The 24,189-nt window shown below is 34.7% G+C and overlaps 1 protein-coding gene, 1 long non-coding RNA gene and 1 pseudogene across 4 annotated transcripts; 2 read left to right on the top strand and 1 right to left on the bottom strand.

The window, feature by feature from the left end:
- On the top strand, nt 1-1,033 carry LOC137487701 (C3a anaphylatoxin chemotactic receptor-like; annotated as a pseudogene).
- Nucleotides 1,034-7,261: 6,228 nt separating this feature from the next.
- Nucleotides 7,262-13,432, top strand: si:dkey-42l23.2. Of its 2 annotated transcripts, none has more exons than XM_087284525.1 (3): nt 7,262-7,362; nt 9,638-10,994; nt 12,982-13,432. In XM_087284525.1, exons 1-2 carry the CDS (start codon nt 7,359-7,361, stop codon nt 10,663-10,665), a joined length of 1,032 nt encoding a protein of 343 aa, XP_087140651.1. In that variant the 5' UTR covers nt 7,262-7,358; the 3' UTR covers nt 10,666-10,994; nt 12,982-13,432. The 2 variants fall into 2 exon arrangements, with proteins under 2 accessions (XP_087140651.1, XP_087140650.1); XM_087284524.1 differs by having other exon boundaries at nt 9,638-11,988; nt 12,721-13,432.
- On the bottom strand, nt 8,661-22,693 carry LOC147840679 (uncharacterized). Of its 2 annotated transcripts, XR_015509774.1 has the most exons (4): nt 22,640-22,693; nt 21,293-21,384; nt 10,435-10,630; nt 8,661-10,348 (listed from the first exon to the last, which is right to left on the bottom strand). It is a non-coding gene; the product is annotated as an uncharacterized LOC147840679 (long non-coding RNA). The 2 variants fall into 2 exon arrangements; XR_015509775.1 differs by lacking the exon at nt 8,661-10,348 and having other exon boundaries at nt 10,560-10,659.
- Nucleotides 22,694-24,189: the final 1,496 nt, after the last annotated feature.

Here is a 24,189-nt window from a genome sequence, read left to right as displayed (position 1 = left end):
TTTTTTTGTTTAGCATGCATTAATGTGGGGTCTGACAATCTGACTAACATCACAGAAGTGAAAGAGAACTTATCAAGCACCCAGATCTTTGTGGTCTTCATGTACCTCAGCATCTTCCTCATAGGCTTCGCTGGAAATGGGTTTGTCATCTTTGTACTTGGGTACAAAATGTAAGCAACAGTCAACTCCATTTGGTTTGTCAACTTGGCCGTTGCAGACTTCTTTTCCTCCTTTGCTCCAGTCTTGCGCATTGTGTTGGTCTTTGGAAAACCGTTGGGTGACTTTTTATCCAAGCTTCTCCCTTTCTTGACGGAGCTAAATATGTTTGCAAGCATTTTCTTTCTGACAGCTATCAGTCTGGACCGATGCCTTTGCACATGGATGATCACGTGGGCAAGGAATAACCGAACTCTAGTCAAAGCTAGGATCGTTTGTACGATCATATGGATTTTATCTATCTGTTGTAGCCTTCCTTTTGTCAACAATTTCTGCAACAGTTATCTAAACTTACAGTCTCTTTTCACATACAGGTTTATGGTGAGCTTCGTCATCCCCTTCCTTGTCATTTCTTCTTCAAATATAGCAATAGGAGTAAAAGTTAAACATCTAAAAGACGAAAGCATCTTAAATCTTACAATCTCATAATATCAGTGGTTCTAGCATTTTTCATATGTTGGTTTCCTTATCATGTTCACAAATTGTGTGTTATTTCATTTAATGCAGTGGAGAATGCCAGTGTTCAGGAAGTAATATCTGAAACGACACCTTTTGTGCTGTGCCTGGCTTTTCTAAACAGCTGTGTGAACCCCATTCTCTAAGTTTTCATCTGTGATAAGAATAAGAAAAAGCTTAAACAGTCTCTGCTGCTGGTGTTGGAAACGGTGTTTGCTGAAGATCATCTGGACTTTCTGAATGACAAGCACGAAGAAAGGCAGCAAGATTTTACTGACCAGCAAAAGACACTTGAATAAATCTAATTCTCCACAGCTGTTTACACTATGTAAAAACTGTATAATAAATGATGAGCGATAGAGATTAGGTGTCTCTGAATGTCTCTCAACAGTGTTTGGTTGCAGAATATCTGTTAATAAAGTTTAGCTAACAATTTACTTGAAAAGGATGTTCATTAGACTGTCACGAAACATTCATAATCATGAGATAACTCTATGAGTTTTTTTATGCATGCTTATGACAGCTGTGTCATTCACTGTTATGTCATTTTAAATGCAAAATGACTATTTGAAGATAATTGTTTGAGATGTTTTTGTTATGACACTTTGACATAACCAAATATATCATAATCTGTCACAGTCTGTCATGGTCAGCAGACAAATCAGAGGCCACTCTACACCTCACATCTGTCACTCACCTGGACTGCAAATCCCACAATTATCTGCACCTGACACCTGATTCTGATTACCACTGCACTTGTTCACGCTTATCACACTTCTCATGATTATTTGCTGCTGAGATGTTGCGGATTACCCCTTATGGGTTACCTTTAATGCTGTTGTTCGCTCTTGTCTTGACCCTGCCTGCTTTGACTACTCTTTAATATACGGCTTTTGGATCTTCATCTCCATTGTCATGCTTCAGTTTGTCTTTGTGTTACAGTAACTTGACATCATAAAAACAACATAACTTGTCATAACTTGTCATAAACATGATTGTCATGAAGCCTTTATAATGGTCATGAATTTTTTTAACAGCATCATTAATATTTTTCTTGACATTAACTACGGTCAACCCAGGCTCATTCTGAAAACATACACCTATTTACATTTCTGGAGAGCAACAAATATATCCCAGGAGGTACAATTTTTGCAGTTTTTGTTTTCATGAATCCACCAAAAGGCGCTGTGTACGCTTTTTGAGATCTTTAATTTTCGTTGCGAGTGCCATTTGCAGTCATACCACCCGTAGTGCTCGTTTTAAAGAAGAAATGCAGCCTTAGGTACTTCTAGCTACATAATTTGTGATCTCCAGAAATGTATACTGGAGTACTTTTCAGAATGTAGGCTATGTTGACTACAGTGGTACTAATTAAATTTGTCATTAAAATGTCATTTAAAAATTAATGACGCTGTCACCCAGTTATTTGACAAAGTATTGACTGAGAAATTTTTATGACAAATTCATATTTTTCCACTTAGAGAAAAAAAATTCATAACACAATTATATACTCAGGCACTTGTTGGATGTCAGAGTTCAGTAAGTTTAGATAGTGTGAACTTGTCTTCTGAACTCGGGTGTGTACCCGTGAACCATACCCGAGTCCGCCTGAAAGAGATGGCCTGGGGTAAAGTTTGTGCGAACTCTGGTCCGATTCACTTCTGATATGAATGCAATTGTACCAAACAACAAAAGTTACAATAATCTATAATTTTTTTTTTTTTTGTGTGTGTGTGTGTGTGTGTGTGTGTGTGTGTGTGTGTGTGTGTGTGTGTGTGTGTGTGGTGACAAGTGAGTCTGAGCCAGGGCAAACATAGAAATGTCTGCTTGTCTCCTCCAAAAACAGCTTCTGCAGACATCGCGTTATGTTCTGAACGTTTATGATATTTATGCAGCAGATGGACGCAAGGCGCTTTCTGCATGTCCAAAACTAAAAGATTCAGTAAAAGCAGAACAACTGTAATGTGCATACGTCCTTGCATTTTGGCGATTTGCTTTCGTGGCCGTCACCTAGCAACAGCCATACACACAACAGCAGCTCGATGATGCAAGCGTACCGGGTTCAGAAGAAAAAAAGACAGTGTGAACACAAACCAACCGAAAAGGAGGCAATTGTCCAAGTCCAGGCAATTGAACCAAGTGTGTAAGTGCCCTTAATGACAGTTGTGCATGCATAAAATCTCTTTCATACTCTCAATACTTTTTATGCTTGCTGGTTTGATTTACATAATTCATAATTGGCACGTCAGCAATTTGTTTAAGAGAACATAATGGCCTGAATTCGTTGTGCATTGTTTCGGTGCACTAGAGATATTTTGGGATTGAGACAGCACCTAAAATGGCTCCCTAATCATTGGACTGACTACTGAACAACTGAGATGCACCCATTGACTTTTGTTGCTCTAATAACTGCTGTGGAAGTAGCCTAGCGCTCTGTGGTGAAGAAATGTGCAGAAGGAGGAAGTTGTCGCTTTTGTGGTTAATGAAGAGGATAATGTTGGTTCACAATAACATGCGTGGATAAACAATTTTATACAGAGAAGAATATAGTATGGAGCTTATCACATTTTAGTCCCGGAACTCAGACTGCATGGTTTGCAGCATATTTCAGGTTTTACACTTGTGCTCTGAATTTATAGTAGTACATTAAGATCTACCAGCATCGTCTCCTTTTGTTCCTGTTTTTATGGAAATGATGCGTCTCGCTACTCAGTTATCAAGTGTCAGCTGTCAAAATGGTGCTTGATTTAGGCCATTCTTACCAGAAAAGCTCAACACTATATATCGACTTTAACATGTTGATGTATTAACATTAGAAATGGATTTTCAATTCAATTCAGCTTTATTTGTATAGCGCTTTTACAATGTAGATTGTGTCAAAGCAGCTTCACATAAATGGTCATAGTAACTGGAACAGTGTGGTTCAGGTTTTAGTGTTTAAGTTCAGTTCAGTTCAGTTTAGCTCAGTTCAGTGTGATTTAATCATTACTGAGAGTTCAAACACTGAAGAGCAAATTCATCAATGCGTAGCTCTACCAATCCTGAACCATGGATGGGGTTTTTTTTCTATAAATTTTGAATTAAATCTACAAAACCTAAAATATTACATGTATCATATATGATTGTATAGATACAAGAGCAAAGGTTCTGCAAAAGTTTCACTTTTTTGACAAATGATTCAGTATAGCACTTTTTAAATAACAGAACTGTGTCAATTGAAAATAGATTTCAGTAGAAGCAAATTTCTCTTCTAATCATCAGCTGTTGATTGGGAACTGAAAAAATAACATAAATCAAAAAGGTTTCTATAGGCTTTAACCAACATACTATAGGCTCATTCTAAAAACATAGCCCTATACACATTTCTGCAGACCACAAATTATGTAGCCAGAGGTACGTATGGCTGCAATTTTTATTTTTTAAACAAACGCTATGCTGTGGTAGGACGCCAATCCTTTTCGCTCTCACCAGACCGCTTACCTCCGTATGCATACGGAATTGCATTATGGAACATTGATCTTCATTGTCTTCCTAATAGTTTAATAGTTTAAAGTAATATATTGTGTGGGTTTGTGTTGTAAATAAGGTTACACAAACATTTTAATAAACAGTATATTTTCTGTTATTTTGCAGACTTATTTCACTTTATACAATTTCAAACTACTAAAATGTGAATAAAAGCCACTTTGTTAAACTGTAGAGTTGAAAGTCCACAAAGCAAAGATTAAAATCCCATAATGCAATTCACAACAAATGGAAAACACCCTTGAATCAGAATATATAAAATGTTCATTAACAGATATTTTTTACAGTACAAAGTATAATGCTGCTATATAAATCTACTGTATGCCTTATATTAGGGGTCCCCAAACTTTTCATCCGGCGACCCCCAAAATAGCAATGCCAGTAACTTTCGAGTGCTGTAAATGTGCCAGAAAGTTTAACCTGCTTTAACTATATACTATGTTATCTTCAGTAGGTTATACAATCTGGTAATTCTAATGGTTTAATAAAATTAATTGGATAATTAGATTGTTGAAAATCACCAAGAGACCCCCCTGCATGCAGAAGGACTTTTTAATATGTCAGTAACCTGGGTCAACTGTATGCCGATATAAAATCGCCACGTTTAAAATCTGTTTTCTTAAAAAAATCTAATTCTTCACTGCCTTAATTATATAAGCTATAAAGTGGGTCTCAGAATGTACAAGAAGCACTGCATTAGGTAACATTTTTCCAATTCACGTCTTTAATTTAAAGTATTTAAATTTATTTTACTCCAGTATTTCCAACGGCCTTTCTGCACTAGCCTGCTCCCAAGTTTACAGTACTTCAATATCAATGCAATATTATGGACTAAAAAAGATCCGCTGTAAATGCTGTTTTCAGAGCGTACACATGTAAACACCTTCTTAATCAAACAATTACCATCGTCTAGAACTTTGTGACAGGATAGTCTATACACAATCGGCTTTCTGACGCTACCTAACGAGTGAATCCAAGTTACCAAGAAATGCAGAGGTCAAAGTTATTTTATGATTAGCGCATGCCTTACCTCATCATTAGTATAATAAAGTAATGTTTAGTTCATTTATTAACCAGTTAAACTCTGCTATTTTAGGATTTTCGCCTAGATTTTGGGCCTACCCAAATTTAAATGCTTTCCAAATCCACATGCAGAGGTGTAAATGCAAAAATTTGGAATCATTTTAAAGAAAACCCTTTGAATTTTCATAAAACACTATTGAAAATGTTTAAAATAACTGTAGATGTTGTCTGTGTTATAATAAACACTTTAAAAAAAGAGGCGCTTTTTGTATTTTTTTTTATAAACTCAAATTTGAAAGTGTCCCTTTTAGGTTCTATGTGGTCTAGCGTGCTGTAATTAATTTAGGTGGTTCCTGCACATGTCTGTAATCATAGGACAAAAGAAAAATGTCTCTACCTTATTCTATGCAAAAGTTATTGTATTCCAACTGATGAGAGGTGCTGTACAAGCCACAGGGATCAATGATTGTTTTCATATTTCACTATTCTTTTGTTTGATAAAACATAATTCACTATATTTGGACCACGTCTGACATATAAAAGGATTACTTATGCACATCACCTAAAAAACAGAGGAGAATGGCCCTGAAGCACACAGCATAAGGTAAGAGAAGACAGCTGTCTGTGCTATCTGGGGCTGCTTATTGATCATGAATGTATTGTTTACATTTCTGCGCCATGGAAACACCGCCATTCATTTGGCAACTGTTTGATATGTGAATATAATTCAGTAAAAAGAATGCTAGAACCGTATGAGCACCGGCAAGAGCTTTCATTTGAGCTATAACTTGTACATGTGACATATGAAAAATATGAAAATGAACCAATGTTCAATAAAAAGCTCGGGTATCCAAAACACTGTGTATTTAGGTGTAAAAATATTTTGTACAGAAGAATAAAAACCAAAGTGATGCATATGTGCATAAAATATAGATTCTACACTTTCAAACCACTTACGGGGGTCGGGTGCAATTTAAATCCCTAGCCCTTTTAATCTTAAAGCGAAAGTCGATGACGTCACACCATGGACCGGGTCAGCGGAGTTAAAGTGGTTAATGCATCATTATTCATGTACTGTTATTGTAAAGTGTTATATTTCTTAGTATTTCTTTCTTTGTGTTCAACAAAGGAAAGAATGTCATGACAACTGACTGCTAACAGTATTTGTACATAAATTTCAATGAACTTTCTCATGATTGCCAAGAAATAGCAATCTGTTCCTCACACAGGGCTAACAAGTGGCTCAAAGAGACTATTATGAGCCATATGGACTGCTTTTATGGTGCTTTTATGTCCAATTTGTATAAATGACGAGTTAGTCTAAATGGCTTACAATGTCTGCCCTTTTTATGAGTTCATATTTGTTCATATTCCAGACGCTTTTAGCTTTAGTGACTACAAATGAAGTGGAAGACATGCAATGCAAGCAAAAGCATGCTGTGATCCAAAGTCCATTATAGCAAAATCTGGAAAAACAAGTTAGAATACACAGAAAAAAATATACATTTTATTTTATTTATATATACTTTGAGATTTAAACAAGGGCGCAGCCAGGGGGATACGTCCCCCTCACTTTTAGAGACTGACAATTTAGAAACAGGTGATTAATAATAATATAAATGTAAACGTTTGGACGTCCTATTATTTATAATTGGGAGACAGAAGATAGTCCTCTAGATGGCGCCATCGATGCTGCTTTTAAACACTCAAAAAAGGTCAACTATATTATCCTCAAAAGATGTCAAATCATATTTAGCATATTTACATAATAACATATGTAGTCAAGCATACTCAAAACACCAACATCAAATTGAAGAATCATCAGCTCTCTGCACTTCTCTTCATTCTAAAGTGCATTTATTATTTAATTTTATATTATATTACTTATTTTAGATCTTGTTGATAACAGTGTTATTTATAGTACTATAACAAGATTCCAGTATGGGAGATTATCGACATTAAAATATCATATTCAAAACAGCTTTCTACAGAAGCATAGTTCCCTTGTTGCATCATTACTCCTCCCCACACTCTCTCTTTCATACAAGGGGAAACAGCCAGCAATTGCTCATGTGAAGACACTGTTGAGAGCTCTGATAACAAACACCCTAAAGAAGGACAGGGGGAAAGGACTGAAAATGGGTAAGAACCTACATCTATTAAAATTCCAGAGCATTTGATACCACATATACAATAACAACTTAGTTTTAATGCTCCTTTAGGTGAAAAGAACTGTATGTCTACAGCCTTTTCGAAATGACATGCATTATTGAGTCCTCCACCCTTCTGGTTGAGCTTCATTATCTTGATTTGTTGATTTGATCAACATCACGTAGCTTGACTTGAAAGCTTTGACTATAAATATAATCTCATCATCTAATGGTGCTGTTGAATTTTGGTTTAAACCACTAGTTTAAGATAAAATGACAAACAAAAAACATATATATTTTAAATCTATTGTGGCTATAGTTCTTGGAGGGTTTACTTGTGCAATACGTGCTGTCTGAGCAGTCAGCAGTGGTTAAAAGGCTGTGGTCATTTTATACAGGATGAGACATTTCTAACTGTATTAATGCAAATGCAGGCTAAAGCAAACTTCATTTGCTTGGATGCAAAACTGACACCAGCAGCATTGAGATAAGAACAAGAGTAAAATATTAATTTTGAGTTACAGCACTGCATGTTCGACACTGGCTGGTGTCTTGTGGTATATTTTGCATGTGACAATTTTGCTGACAAAGTATGTTTAAACAATGAGCCATCATTTTAGAAAAAAGCAGTAAAAACTAAAAGTATACCTACACTGTAAAACCCAACAGTCAACTTTATCATAAGAAATGAGTGTAGTTCACTCAGAATTGACTGAAAGTTAATTCTACTTATTTGAAAAGAGCTTTGAACTCAGTGTTGATGGTAATGAGTGAATTAAATACCTTATTACTTTATCTTAAATGGAGTAAGTTCACAGTACTCTGATTAGTTTTTTTTTTTAACTGAAATGGTTTATAGCAATCGGTTTCCTCAAATGGTTTGAGTTACCTCAACTTATTTGGTTTTATAATACTCTGTACTTGTACTACTCGGTAACTTGGTTTAAGTTCTCTTCATTTATCAGGTTTTACTGTGGTCAAATTGCGTTGTTTACTCAAATTGATTCAGTTAACAGTACTCATTAGGATTAGTTTTTGAACTTAAATGGTTTGTTGCAATTGGTTTCCTCAAATGGTATGAGTTACCTTTACATTTTGGGTTTTACAGTGTGTTTATCTTCACATTTAAAGCAAAAATTGCAATTCGCCAATAGATTTGTTCAGCCTTTGAATGACCAAACATTCTTGCTTTGTTAAAAAAAAGGCATCTAAACATTTAAAGATCTCTTTGTTGTTAGCTGTTTCTTGTATTTTACCCAATTATAATCTGTTTAAAATTGCCAAAGCCCACTTCTTTTTTTTTTTTTTTTTTGTTTTATATCTACAGGTTTAAATTTCCCAATTTCCCTGCCCTTCCTGAACAAAATCCTATTGCTCAACTTTTTCCTGATCAACTGTTTCCAAAGTAGAACCATTTCTGGTTTATATACTAAGTTTGCGTCATTATTATCCACTTCTAAATATACACAAAGAGACTCCTGGCAACTACACCTTAAAATCAGTTTGACAGATGAGACTGGAATGAGGCTATATATTTGTGCTAGACATAGCCTTATACAATTTAAAGTGGTACAAAGACTTCATTTTTTCAAAGCTGGAAGTGATGTATACCTCTGTTGACCCCACCTGTACAAGATGCAAGCAGTCCCCTGCTACATTAGCCCATATGTTTTGGTTACGTCCCAGTCTGTATTTTGGTCAAATATTTTTTTATCCTACTCCATAATATTTTGTAAAGATGTTTGTGTAAATCATTTAACTGCACTGTAAAAAAATCCTGGTTACTTTTATTTTTTAAGCCGAATCAAATTAACCAATGATAATGATGTGTTGCATTTCCTTACTTTAGAAAAAAATAAGACTTGATTTAAATGCTTCTAGGTCCAAGTTCACTGCCATGTGGAGACCTTTCATAAATTACTTTCAAAGCCAAGTGTAATTGTAAGTGGACAAAATGATGCTGATGCTGCCAGGTTTTGCTTGTATTCTACTGATGTTGTCTTCATTTTTTTTAGCTTTGTTTATATGTACAAATCTTTTTTTTTTTTCAAAATATAACAAAAAAAATTTAAACTAGTAAACTTTCTAATTCAAAAACTAAATATTTTTGATTTTTTTAAGAACATGCAACAAATTTTTGTGGAAAAATATTTAAGAAAAATCTAATTATATCTGACAAAGATTTAAATCTGATTTACAGTAAAAAGGAAAAGTCAGAAATGAAATTCTTTTTTAACATTTTTCTCACTCTCTATTTTTTTTTTTAGCAAACAATACTATGGGACTGAACAACACAATGCAGCAGGAGTTAACAGCCACTGAAATCTTCAATATATGCATCACTACTGTAATCTTTGCAGTGGGTATCATTGGAAACGCACTTGTTATATACGTGACAGGCTACAAAATGAAGACAACTGTCAACTCCATTTGGTTTCTAAACCTGGCGATCGCAGACTTCATCTTCATCTTATTTTTAATCCTGACCATATTTACCTTGATTAACAAGAGGGTTTGGTACTTTGGTGACTTCATGTGCAAGTTAGCCTCCTTTGTGTCAGTGCTGAACATGTTTGCCAGCATTTTCTTGCTCACCGCTATCAGCCTGGACCGGTGTATGTCCACCTGGTGGATTGTTTGGGCTCAAAATAAGCGAACTCTTTTCAAAGGCAGGATCATCTGTGCATTTGTGTGGGTTTTATCCATCTGCTGCAGCATACCGTTTGTCATCTGCCGTTCAGGAGAGAAAAAAACATGCAAATACAATCCTGGTACCAATATAAACTTTCTGTTCACATACAGGTTTATTGTGGGCTTTCTCATCCCCTTTCTAGTCATTGCATCTTCATACATTGCTATAGGAGTGCGGGCCAAACGTCTTAAAAGAGGGAAGAAACTTAAGCCTTTCCGGGTCATTTTATCAGTAATCCTGGCCTTTTTCATATGTTGGCTTCCCTTTCATCTTCAGCAGCTAATTACTGCAATGACAAAGGGGAAAGATGAATGGAGTGGCATTCGAAAAGTATTATATAATATAGGACCCTTTGTTGGCAGTCTGGCTTACTTCAACAGCTGTCTGAACCCCATCCTCTATGTGTTCATGTGCGAGGAGTTTAAAAAGAAGCTCAAACAGTCTCTGCTGCTGGTGCTGGAGACAGCGTTTGCTGAAGATCTGCCTTTCCGAACACGTCAGTCCACCTGCTCAGCCTTCTCTGAATCACAAGGTCTCCAACAGCCAAACGACGCAACCTTCTCATCTTCTGCTAGCAGCCAGGATAACAAAACAACTCTATAGAAAAGCAGCTTTCAATAGTCATTCCAAGCACAAAAACAAACTCCCCACAAAACCCATAAGGGATTCCATGTTTTCATAAGAAACCCCCATAAACTGCAGGCTTGCTTGATATTGCAAACAACCTAACAGATACTATGGGAGAACAGAAGACTAGGCCTCCCTGAAAGCCATATTTGATCTAAAGAGAATCTAAGACATATTTCTGATTGCTTCTGGTGATTTCATTCAGCCATTTGGTCCGCTTTAGACAACAATACCAAAGATTTTGAGAACATCATGAAGGATGCCAGATCATGACATGAAAAGGATGTGAAGGATGCCAGATTTGTGTAAGAAACCCCTCTAAATGTGCTTATTTTTCCATCATCGCTTTAGGACTGAAAAACAACCAATGCCTCAATTCTGCAGGACAACTGAGGACTTGGCAACACTGAAAGCCATATTTGATTAAAAAAATCTATGGTCCTGTTTATACATTTTGAGATGTGTTTTGGTGGATCGAATCACAAGAGAGACACATTCACCTAGTGAATAATCACTCTTGTCCAATTTTGAGCACATTACCAAACTTTGAGGGTATTAACAAACTCTTCACTGTGCTGCCTTGATGCCATTGGGGTTGCCAGGTAGGTTGTAACAAACAACCCACAAACTGCAAGTCTGTCTTTGTCTGCAAGTCGGTTTAGTTTATTAGACTGAACAAATTACCTGCTGCAACTGTAGATCATCTCTAATGGAGGACTGAGGACTTGGCAACACTGAGTATGTTTATTAATCCAATTTTTATATGATTAAGACAATACTCTGATTAAGAGTCTACTATGTAAACATTGATTTTTGATCCATTTAATCTGACTAAGGTCATAATAGAACTAAACAGAAATAGAATTAAGACATGTGAAGTACACTGATTTTAGTGGCATTATTGAAGTGCAGTACATGTAAACAGTAGTTTAAATTCCATTAAAACTACACTCTACCAGCAGTTCATAGCACATCCAATATCTAGTTTTTCATGGGGCCATGCATGAAATGTACCTGTATGAAATCGAAAGTGCCAAACTGCAATTAAAGTCGACAAACCTGACTTGAAATTACATAAAACTTCACAGGAAATGTGGATAGGGTGGTGACGCAATGACGTTATCGATCTATGTGCTATAACATGGAAAACAGGATCATGACAGGAACATTCAACAAGCAACTCGTGTAAACACCCTAATCATATTATTGTCTTATTCAATTTAAAGCAAATAATTTTATTACTGATGTCTATGTAAAGGTAGTCGCTAAAAGCCATATTTGCTTTAAAGACAATCTGAAGCAGGGATGCCCAACCTTGCTCCTGGTGATGTACCTTCCTACAGAGTTTAGCTGTGACCTTGATCAAAGCCACCTGTCTTTAATTACCAAGTGCTCCTTTAAATCCTACTTAATTGATTTAGTTAATTTGATCAGAGTTGGAGCTGAACACTGCAGGATGGTAGATTTTCAAGAACAATGTTGAGCACCCCTGATCCAAAGCCACCTTCCCACTGCACATGACAAACAACAAGCGACAGACTGGAAGTCATTCATTTCCAAAAGAGAGTAGTCTGGGAGATGCGTGGAGTTCCGATCCTGCAACTACACTGTATGCAACCGGCCGTTTGCATTCGGTCGTTATTTTTGGAAAACAGAAAAAAAGACTATATTAAAATATATATATATATATATATATATATATATATATATATATATATATATATATATATATATATATGCAGTGTACAGTGAAAAGGCAGCTTAACGACCCATTCACACGGGGCATCAGGGTGTTGCCGAACTGCATTGTTGATCCATCGGCACTGCTTCCATGACATTGCTTGCTGCAGAAGTTGGGAACTTCTCAAATTTTCAAGGGCAAAAGACACATCAGCTAATCAGAATGCTTTATGCAAATACACCAGCTCAGACAGTAATCTCTTGCGGACTAATTTCATTGGCTGATGCAGCTATGACAATTGTGTCAGCCTTAACTTTAGACACACCCTCTGTCAAGCATTGACGCTGAAGCCCTGTGTGAATTGGGCGTTAGGCCTTGTTTTCATGTATAAAGATGCATGTTGTTGGATTGGATCACAAGTAGACCAAACTCGTCTATTTTGTCCACTTTAGACTCCTTTCTGATTTTTTAATGGGAGGTCATATGAATGCAAGAAGAGATAAGTAAAACTCGATAGTTTCTGATTTGATTTGGGTTTATGTTAGAACCGGAACTACTGTTTTACCAGTACTAAATACAGAATTATTTATATTTTTTGCCTTAAATTTCAGATGCCAAATTTGGCCAGCGCACTTCAACAACAAAACTGATAAAGAATGAGGTCAGAAGGCAGAGAGGAGATGGCATTTAAACATATCTGATTTCAGGGCCGTTTACACCACAAAAGCAATCTGGGTAAACAGATTTTCAACCACATCAGGAAGTGGCCAAAAATGGGCTTTGTTCACACCTGCATTTAGCATTGGCCACTTGTGTTTAGATAATTGAAACATACACCTTAACAGCAATTTAAGTGGTATTAAAAGGAATAGACAGATATTGTTTGGACTAACAGATAGCCAGCCAAAATTCTCGCTATTGTTCAATGTTGCTGTGTCTATATGGGTTGCGATTTTTTAAAAGGCTGTTTTGTATTCTTTTTGCAGGAAAACTACAAATGTTTTTGTACTGTCTACTTGTATTTGCTTATTAAAATGTCTTTGAGCAAAGATGTTAACATAATATTTCCATCTGCTTGTCTTATTTGTATCTATCTATCTATCTATCTATCTATCTATCTATCTATCTATCTATCTATCTATCTATCTATCTATCTATCTATCTATCTATCTATCTATCTATCTATCTATCTATCTATCTATCTGTCCGTCCATCCGTTCAATGTGTTTGATTAAACAAATCTACAACGATTTGAGACTCAGAACTATTGAGATACAATTCTCCTTATTTGCTTATGGTACTGAAGCAAACGTTGAGAGCAATGAATAGAAGACAATAATAATAATATATTTTAAATAAACAGGTAACAGTGACATGGTCAACAAAGGGAGTTATTTCTCAATATGAGGCCACTGTCTGAATGTCCTACCAATGAATTGCATTGTTTCGAAACACAGTGGCTTGGAAAGACCTCAGAAAGCATTCCTTACGCAACTTATTTCTGAATTTCCTGTAAACGTGATTAAGGCAAATAAATAACTATCAAATAAAACTGCTCCTAAAATGCTGATTTAATCATTTGGAATATTTTGATGTTTATTTTTTCAGCCTGCTCATTAAATACAGACTAAATGAATACAGCAGCATCTATCACAGTATGATTTAGCAATTTTAAGAAACATTTTGAAATATTCTTTAGCAATTATCCGCACTGTTGATGAAATGTTTAGATAGCCATTAAAGATAATAAAGCATTACAGACCAAAACTGTGTAGATATGAAGCACCAAAGCAATTCACAAGGAACCGCTTATTTAAAGTTTTACTCAAATCTCTTGACATTCTTTTAAAGTACTAAATTCTAGGTCTATTTCTAGGTGGGAACTTACCCCTATTTGAAATAAAAAAGTCAAAGTTGCACACAATAACATTTGTATAATTGGATATTCTGTTGTTTAATATTTTTAGTTATTATATATTTAATTAAAAAAATCAATTCATCTTTATTTCTATAGTGCTTTTACAATGTAGATTGTAAACAAAAATAAAAAAATAAAAATGAAGAAGCCAATAATTCAGACTGTGGAACATTCCAGTAAATCTAAAAGTTATAATGGATAATGCTGGTGTACTAATTCTAGTTATATTAAAACTGATTCAGCTCAATTTAGTATGAATGTCATTTCAGTTTACATCAGTTCTGTTTAATAAAAATGCCACTACTGAAGGCTGATCCACAAGTAAGCAGCTCCACGATGTGCAGATCTAGCAGTTCCAACCAAACAAACCAAAGGCAACAGTGACAAGGATCCAAATCTTCCCCAACTGATGGAGGCGAAAAAACAAAAAAAAATGTACCACTTTTCTTTCATCTTTAAATGTAGAGCTGCATGATTTTGAAAAAAACTGCATTTGTTTACAGTGCAGATGATTCCCTTTTTGGTATTTTTATGGTTAAACTTTGGAATTACTCCACAAATTAAGCGTTTTCAGCTGTGGCTCCTGATCAATTTTAATCTCGATGTATAATTGCACATCCTGTGATGTGTCTATTACAGATACACAAATTGCAAAATTGATGCTGACAAGTTAGCCCTAACTGTAAAATGTAATTTAATGAACATTGTTGTATTCCTTACCACAGAGCACTGCAATGGAGTACATCAGAGCAGTGCAGTCACGTCAAATAGTGAAAGGGACAATTTGTCCATTTCTAACAATACAATTAGTTTTTCTCAGTGGCTTTGGTGCATTTCTCACAACACTATTTACATTTGCACAACAGTTAATGCATTTCTCAAAACACATCATATAGTAGCAGTCTCTCATTCCTTCCAACAAATTGCAAATGCTTTGGACATGCATCAATTGCTTTCATACAACTTTCTGCTGTTTTATAACATTATCATTTGCTTATGTCATGTGAGTCAACATTAACTAAACTTGTGAATGCTGAATAGTCATTCCATAGAAAACTAATAGTCCTCATTTCATTACTTGAGTCATTACATTCAAAAATGTTGAACTATAGTTCAACTATAGTTTTTTTATAGTATTATAAAAAAGATTTTATAAAAATTGTTAGACAGATTTCGACAACTATAGTTGTCGAAATCTGTCTAACAATTTTTATAAAATCTTTTTTCCTGAAAATGTCTTCTAAAATGAACAATTTTTTGAATGATTTACAGACCTGTGTATGTTATAGGGTCAGTTCCAAGATGTGCTGCAATGTTGTTTACAGCTGTGCTCAGCTCTACCCTAAGAGAGTTTATGTTTGTTGTAAATAAGGGTGTGTTTATTCTTTTGCACAATGCTGTGAATAAATTAGAACTGCAAAGAGCAAATGCAGTAAACATGTGAAACACATATTCAGTGTCTTGTACTCAGATGCCTCACTAAATGCAGTGATGTCTAACTTTACTGTAGTTTTCAAATGGCTGTGCAAATAGTATATAGTGCTGTCTTGAGCATTTTTAGGAAGTGTCACCAAATAATGACTTTTTTGCATTGGAAAGAATGTACAGAGCAAACGATCATAATGAAAACATGACTAAGCCATTTGACTTTCATGTTCATAAACAATGGTGTCAGGACTTTTCATCTTGATGACACTGACACTTTCATTAACATCAATACTTGCTTTTAAGGAATGAGCTATCCAATTTAAGCAAGTAACACACTTTTGAAAGTTATCAGCAAGGTTTTGCAGTTTGTCCTAATTGTTTTGAGAAATGCATTAACTGTTGTGCAAATGTGAAGTGTTGTTGGAAATGCACTATAGCCACTAAGAAAAACTGTAATTGTCTTCCTGTATATGGTTAGAGTGAAATGGTTAACTACCGCCCTCTAGTGAGAGACACAATTTCCCATTACTTCAAACCATCACACAAAAACTATGATCAGGTTGAATCACTGTCTGTCACAATTGTGTTGTGGGCCTGGACTAAATGAATCACGATTACTATGTAACATTCTATTTTGGTTAGCATGATTCAACTACAATCTGCCTTTAGTCATCTTTTGGACAATCTATTTTCACAGAAAACAAATGCTGTGAACTCCCTCGTCAAATTGATTTCATTAAATAGGACATATTCCTGAATTAACATCTATGTTGATCCTGGAACAACATTCCAATCAGCCAATCAGAATTTAAGGATACGTTTACCATTTACAATATGTTACTTATGGTTATGTTTATGCCCTCTACATGATTGTTATCCAACTATTATTCCCTTCTGATTTTGGAAAAATTTACAGTTAGTCAAGAGTGATGGATTACATTTTTGAATAAAAATTATGTTACAGGATCAACATAGATGTTAATCCAGGATTGCATCGTACTTGGCAAAAGTATGACGTGCGTGCAATCCCTGACATTCAACAACTAATAGAAACCTATAAGAGGCTTGCAATATATATATATATATATATATATATATATATATATATATATATATATATATATATATATATATATTTTTTTTTTTTTTTTTTTTTTTTTTTTTTTTATGGTGGGTTTTGTCTTAATGCATGAAATCTATATGTAATTAATTTGACAATACTTTCAAACAGACAGATGTACAAAAGAGTCCATTCCCAGTCATAATATTCCCAGACAAATCTTATTCCCAGAATGGAACAGCTACAAAAATGGTCTAATATTTGACAACTTAGTGTTAAGTGAAACAAAATCTAATTTTGTTGTATATTATACATATCGCTTGGTGGTTCAGTCTAATATGGTGACTGCTGATAAAGCTGAAAAAAATGAGAAATTAAATATATATATATATGAATTATATAGCCTACAAAAAGAAAAGCATGTGCATTTTACACTATTGGAAATGTATATAGAGCTAGATAAATCAAGAGTATCTGCCTGTGGACTGCAAGAGGGGGGTGTAACTTGTAGCTTGTAACTTGTAACATGAAGAGGGCATAACGTAATAAGTTAAAAAGGCCTGACTTGCAGTTATCAAGATCCAATTGAACCATGCAAGATGTTACAATAAGATGTTGTTGGCAAGATGGTGGAAATACTTACCAAAAAACATTTTTAGCAAATATTGTCATGAGTTTTCTCAAAATTTATCCACAACCTATTCATTTGATATTGTATTATACAGTATTCATTCATTTAGCAACTCCACTTGCTGACTTCTTCATCCGTTTTGTCATGACAGTTAGCCTACTTAGTGTTGTCCCTTGTGGTTGCAAATAAACAGTACAATGGTGAGCACATCGAGAATATGAAAGCATATATGTAGACATTAATGACTGTGATGGCTGGGTTTAGAGTTTAGGAAGGTATAGACATTAACTGTGATGGCTGGGTTTAGGGTTTGGGAAGGTGTAGACATTAATAACTATGATGGTTGGATTTAGGGTTGGGAAAGGTGTAGATGTTAATACTGTAGCTGTGATAGTTGGGTTTAGGGTTGGGGAAGTTGTTACGTTAATAACTGTGTTGGTTGGGTTTAGGTGTGGAGCAGGTGTGGATGTTAACTGATAGGTACAGTACTATCTTGCCGACAACATAGTTTTGACATGTGACCTGGGTCTCCATTAACTTTCAAGTTACACCTCTACTACAAGTTACACCCCTTTCATGTTACGCCCATCTTGCAGTCCCTACAGACACTACTCAGATAAATAGAGCTGTAAATGTAAATACTGTATTGTTGCTGTAATTAATTTATAGTAACTTACTGGCAAACTGCTGCCAGTAAGTTACTGTAGATTCGACATGAAATTATTAACAGTGTAAATATAAAAAAAGCCATGTACTTTATGTTAATTATTCATTTATTCATTCATTTTGTTTTCGGTCTAGTCCCTTTATTAATCAGGGGTCAACACAGCGAAATTAACCATAGCATTTGTTTTACGCAGGGAATGCCGTTCCAGCTGCAACCCATCACTAGGAAGTGAGTTAATTAAATTATTTAAATGATTTCTAATTTGCGTAGACATAGCCACAACTTTAGAATTTGTCCAGACATCAGGAAAAATTGATCAACATGACTTTTTTAAATATTCGTTTATTTTCTTTTATGCTTAGTAACTTTTTTAAACAGGGGTCGCCCGAGTGGAATGAACCGCCAACTTATCCAGCATATGTTTTACGCAGCGGATGCCCTTGCAGCTGCAACCCATTACTAGGAAACTTTTTGAAATATGTGAGATAGATTGTTTTTTGGGGTAAAAGATCAATGACCAAAATTGTGACAACAAGTGTTGGAAAAGAATTTATATTTATCTCAGTATTTTTAATTGACCACTTTTACATAGGTTATGTACACGTTTTGTATATTTAATACTTTAAATGAACTTAATTTCTTTAAAAATATCCTGTTCCTTTGAATTTACCAATTCAAGTGCAGTGCTTTACTTAAGTGAGAAATAAAAATTGCAAAAAAAATGTACAGACTACGCATACCCACTTTAGTACAAGCAAGTAGTGTGACATTACATTTTACACAAATTATGTGACAATTAAATGAACTTACAGTGCAAAGTTTTCTTTGACAGCTAGTTATTTCAGGGCATAAACATGATGAATGATCAAATGTGTTTAGACTAATATCGCTCCAAAGTGATATTAGAGATAATGTGTCTTTAATGTGCATTAAGGGCATAAAGTGTTGCCCTTTTTATAACTGAGACAGTCTTACATCCCTTATTTCCTGTCACATGTACAAACCAAGTGGTCAAAACCACAGAGTCTGTGTCTGAGACACAATTAGAGAACTGCAACGTCCTTCAATATGCATTTCGAGGTCATGAATGTAAAGACAAAGAGGCGAGCAAATGAGGAAGCATCAGTTTTCAAAAGCACCCTAGTATATTTGCAGTTGATAGAAAGACTGTTCTATTAAATAAAGCACTTAAATCCTTTATATATATATTTAGGATATTGCTAACTAACTTTTAAAGGCTGGACTGTGAACAAACTGTATTTACTGTGTGGTGACTGAAATTCTAACTGTTCAAGTTTATTTGTATAGCACTTTTCACAAAAATTCTTGTTTCAAAGCAGCTTTACAAAAGGTGTATTGTTACATTACAACCAAATTTGCTCAAGTTAGGGTTAATATTAACCATCACTTTATTAGTTACTAATAACTTTAAATAATTAACTAGTGATTAATTACTTTTAACAGTTAAAGTTATTACATATAAACATAGTTAACCTGCAATTTTATAGCATATACAGTTGAAGTCAGAATTATTAGCCCCCCTGAATTATTAGCCCCCTCTGTTTATTTTTTCCTCAATTTCTGTTTAACAGAGAATATTTCTTCAACACATTTCTAATCATAATAGTTTTAATAACTCATTTTTTAATAACTAGAATAATAACTAAAATATCCATGCCATGATGACAGTAAATAATATTATACTAGATTTTTTATACTATAATATATCTAGATATATTTATACTAGATACTATACACCATAAACTGACATTTAAAGACTTAACTAGGTTAGCTAGTTTACCTAGGCAGGTTAGGGTAATTAGGAAAGTTATTGTATAACGATGTTTGTTCTGTAGACTATCAAAAAATATGTAACTTAAAGGGGCTAATAATTTTGACCTTTAAATGGTGTTTAAAAAATTAAACACTGCTTTTACTCTAGCCGAAATAAAACAAATTAGACTTTGGGCTAAATTGGCTCCCTCCCACTTAGCCGGAAGAGAGAAGAGTCTGAGCTCAGGTAGGTCTTGAGAGAAAGAGGAAAAAAGTCTAGGTTGATTCTTCGGGACAAAGATGACTATGGTAATGAAATTCGGCTATTTAAGAAAGAGGAGAAGGAGTCGAGGTAGATTCTTCAAGACAAAGATGACTAAGGTAAGGAAATCCAGCTATTTTTGTATGTTTGGATTCATCTGATTGGTATATCATGTGATTGCTAATGCTAGACCCACTGTGGTGAATAATAAGCATTTGATCCTCTCAAAAATTAGTTTTTATATAAACTTCACTTAACCTGTTAGCCAGCACTCAATATCGGGGATTTACACCTACCTAACTTTATATAGTAACAGTTCCTGACTCCAGTAAGCTACAAACACAAATTATGCATCATTGGAAAGAAAACACTTTGAGCTTTACTGTGGTGAAAGGAGAAGTTACATGTTAAAAAATATTTAAAAAAGTTATACACTATGAAGTCATGAGGAAAAAAATTGTATCGTGTTCAATATTAGTTTTGCATATAGAAACACAGGGGTTGTAGCTTTAAACTGATGTACAGTTTTTCAAGATTACTCTTGTCCTTTTTGGTGTAATCTATTCATAAACATTGACATGTGGAAAAACAGCGCCTCAATGAGTTCTCGTCAGGGCGCTGACTAAAGTGTTAAAATCTCTGTGTCATCTTGCCGACAGCATAGTTTTTGACATGTGACCCAGATCTCCATAATTTCCAGGTTATGCCTCTACTACAAGTTACACCCCCTCAAGTTACACCCCTGTCTAGCAGTCTCTGCAGTCCCTACTCAGATAAATGGAGCTGTAAATGTAAATACTGTATTACTGCTGTAATTGATTAACTGTAAATTACTGGCAAACTGCCACCAGTAAGTTACTGTAGATTTTACAAACAATTATTAACAATGTACATAGAAGCCATATACTGCATGTTAATTAAATTAATTATATTATTTAGTTATTTAAATTATTTGGGGTGGATTATCAGGGTGGATTCTTCAAGATGAAGATCACTAAGGACTCTTCCTAATCTGGCTATTTTTGCGTGTTTGAAATCATCTAATTGGTGAATCATGTGTTATCTATTGCAAGAGCTGCCCTGGTCAATCATAAGTATGCGATCCTCTTGAAATTAGTTTATTCATAAACTTCCCTTAAAATTCCCCTTTTAATGGAGGATGATTAAACTACAAACTGGTTACCTGGATCCATTTAGGGAATAATGTCTGGTTCCTCCGCACAGTGGGATATTAGGAAATCTTCCTCCTACAGACGAATCCCTAAACTTGCTTCCCTGGTGATGTAGGAGAAGTAAATATATTATCAACACTTCATTTCAAGAAACAATGTGACATAAGCAAAGTCTCTGCAGATTATGCTAACTGTTCTGTCATCCGGTACTGTAAAATTAAATTATACAACTAAAATACATTGTTAAAAACAATAAATTTGCTGCACAGATTGGCACAAAAAATTATTAAGCATATATATACAGTTAAAGTCAGAATTATTAGCCCCCTGAATTATTATCCGCCCTGTTTATTTTTTCCCCTCAATTTCGGTTTAACAGAGAAGAATTTTCCAACACATTTCAAAACATAATAGTTTTAACGACTTATCTCTGGCAACTGATTTATTTTATCTTTGCCATGAGGTCAGTAAATAATATTTTACTAGATATTTTTAAGACACTTCTTTACACCATAAGGTGACATTTAAAAGCATAACTAGGTTAATTAGCTTAACTAGTAAGGGTACTTAGGCAAGTCATTGTATAACGATGGTTTATCCTGTAAACTATTAAAACATATATAGCTTAAAAAGGCTAACTATTTTGTCCTTAAAATGATGTTCAAAAAATTAAAAACTGCTTTTATTCTAGCCGAAATAAAACAAATAAGACTTTCTCTATGTTAAAAAAATATTATTAGAAATACTGTAATTATTTCCTTGCTCTGTTAAACATCATTTAGGAAATATTTTTAAAAATTAAAAAAAAATGAAAGGGGGGCTAATAATTCTGACTTTAACTATAAATATCTCTACCTAAATAAGCTGCAGCAGTCACTTCTGTTTATTGTAACAACTGGAGATTTACAATGACTGTATCATTAAAGAACATAAGAGTGTGGCTGAATTACATTTTTGAAAGAAATAAACATAGTTATTTGAGCAAAAAAATATTTTATCTGTTACTACAGATTGCTTTACTGACCAGCTTCTCTTCAATTCCGTTTCTGAAGAATGATAGCTAACAATACATGCTGTAAGGTCCTAAGACAAGTACTCATATTATGAGACAGTCCAAATGCCCAATATACAGTACGCTCTTTTTGAATGTGACTTGCTGTGTCCCAAATTGCACACACTCTGCCCTCATGCACTTACACACTCAACAGCATAAATATAAATTTAGTGTCGCCCCAAACGGAACACAAACGGCTGGTTGTTTACTAAGTTAACCTGAAATTCAAATCGTTTCACCAGATTATGTTTGACGGTTGCTAAATTCGTAAAATAATTAATCAAACTACCAAATGGTAGCCTACCTGCCAGTAGTACCGCATTCACCATCGGGAGGCGATATAATCACTCTAGTAGGAGAAGTTTGCTTTCACAATCAAAAATAAATAAATGATGAGCTCGATAGCTCCGCCTCTTCCGCTACGTGAGCAAAGCTGCGGCCGTTCAATGCGTGAAGTGTATGTAAAGTGCACTTATTTGCACTACTTAAACTATTTATACTACAAAATAGCTTAGAACAGTGCATCAAAAATAGCTCATTTTGGAGGACTGACTTAAACTTCATTTTGAATGAAGGTTTAGCAGTATATCAAAGATAATAATATCATAGTTTTAATATTAATAAATAATAGCACAGTGTTAAAGACATAATTTGAATCAAATAATGAATTATATATGATTTGTGGTTTAAATATGTTCAGAATTATTAATAATAAGTCCTGTATAAACATTCATTCATTTTCTTTTCGGCTTAGTCCCTTTATTAATTTGGGGTCACCACAGCGGAATGAACCACTAACTTATTTAGCATATGTTTTGCGCAGCGAATGGCCTTCCAGCTGCAACCCATCACTGGGAAACAACCCAATTCACCCAATTCAAATAATTGCGTAAATTGTTCAGTTGGGTAAGCTAATTTGTGCGTTGTGTATGTGTGTGAATGAGTGTGTATGGATGTTTCCCAGTGATGGGTTGCAGCTGGAAGGGCTTCCGCTGTGTAAAACCAACGCAATCTCATGCCAATTCGTAACTTTAATTTAGTGGCTAATTTGTATGAATTCGTACAATCTAATTCATACAATTTAGTACGATTTGCTCATTGCCCAATGACAGTTGGGTTTAGGGGTGGGGTTAGGTGCCACGCCACCTTTTTAAAGTCAAACATTTTCATACGACTGAACTCGTACGTATTCGAACAAATTTGCCACTAAACTGACAAAACGTAAAATACTTACGATTTCTCTAGAGATTTGGCACATATTCTGGTTAAGTTGCCAGTTCATTCCGCTGTGGTGAAACCAGAATAATAATGGGACTAAGCCCAAAAGAAAATGAATGAATGAATTCAAAATATATTTACTGTAGCACAAAAATACCAGTTGGACATTTTTACAAAATATTTACGATAGTTGGTTGAATTATTATTGAGTGTTAAAAAACAATATCTTGTTTTCTACTCCATGTATTCTGTCCAATAATTTCCTAAAACTGCATTGTTGCAGCCCTTGTTCTTGTGAGTATAGCAACATATGAGATTTCCAAATATCCAAATCAGCATTTAGCACCACTGGGCCTGCTGTATACGTCTTGATGATTTGTAGGCTACTGTCTGCGGAAATGAATGTGGTGTGAGAGTGTGAGAACAGTATTAACATCACAAGTCTCACGCTTATCATTATCAACTATCTTTTATGGTGTAAATGGGCTTTTGCCTTAAATAAGCACACTGATATCCAGTACAACATGTAAATTTCAAAAATACATACTTGACTTTGAAAATAATGTTATAAAATTATAGTTATAAATTGTATGTAAACCAGAAGTGCTTGGAAGCTTGTCAGCTGATATTGTGCAC

The sequence above is a fragment of the Danio rerio genome, chromosome 15, assembly GCF_052040795.2.
Source record: "Danio rerio strain M-AB ecotype USA chromosome 15, GRCz13ab, whole genome shotgun sequence".
NCBI lineage: Eukaryota > Metazoa > Chordata > Actinopteri > Cypriniformes > Danionidae > Danio > Danio rerio.
The sequence above is the reverse complement of the archived record's forward strand: the minus strand, read 5'-3'. Positions and strand labels throughout refer to the sequence as shown.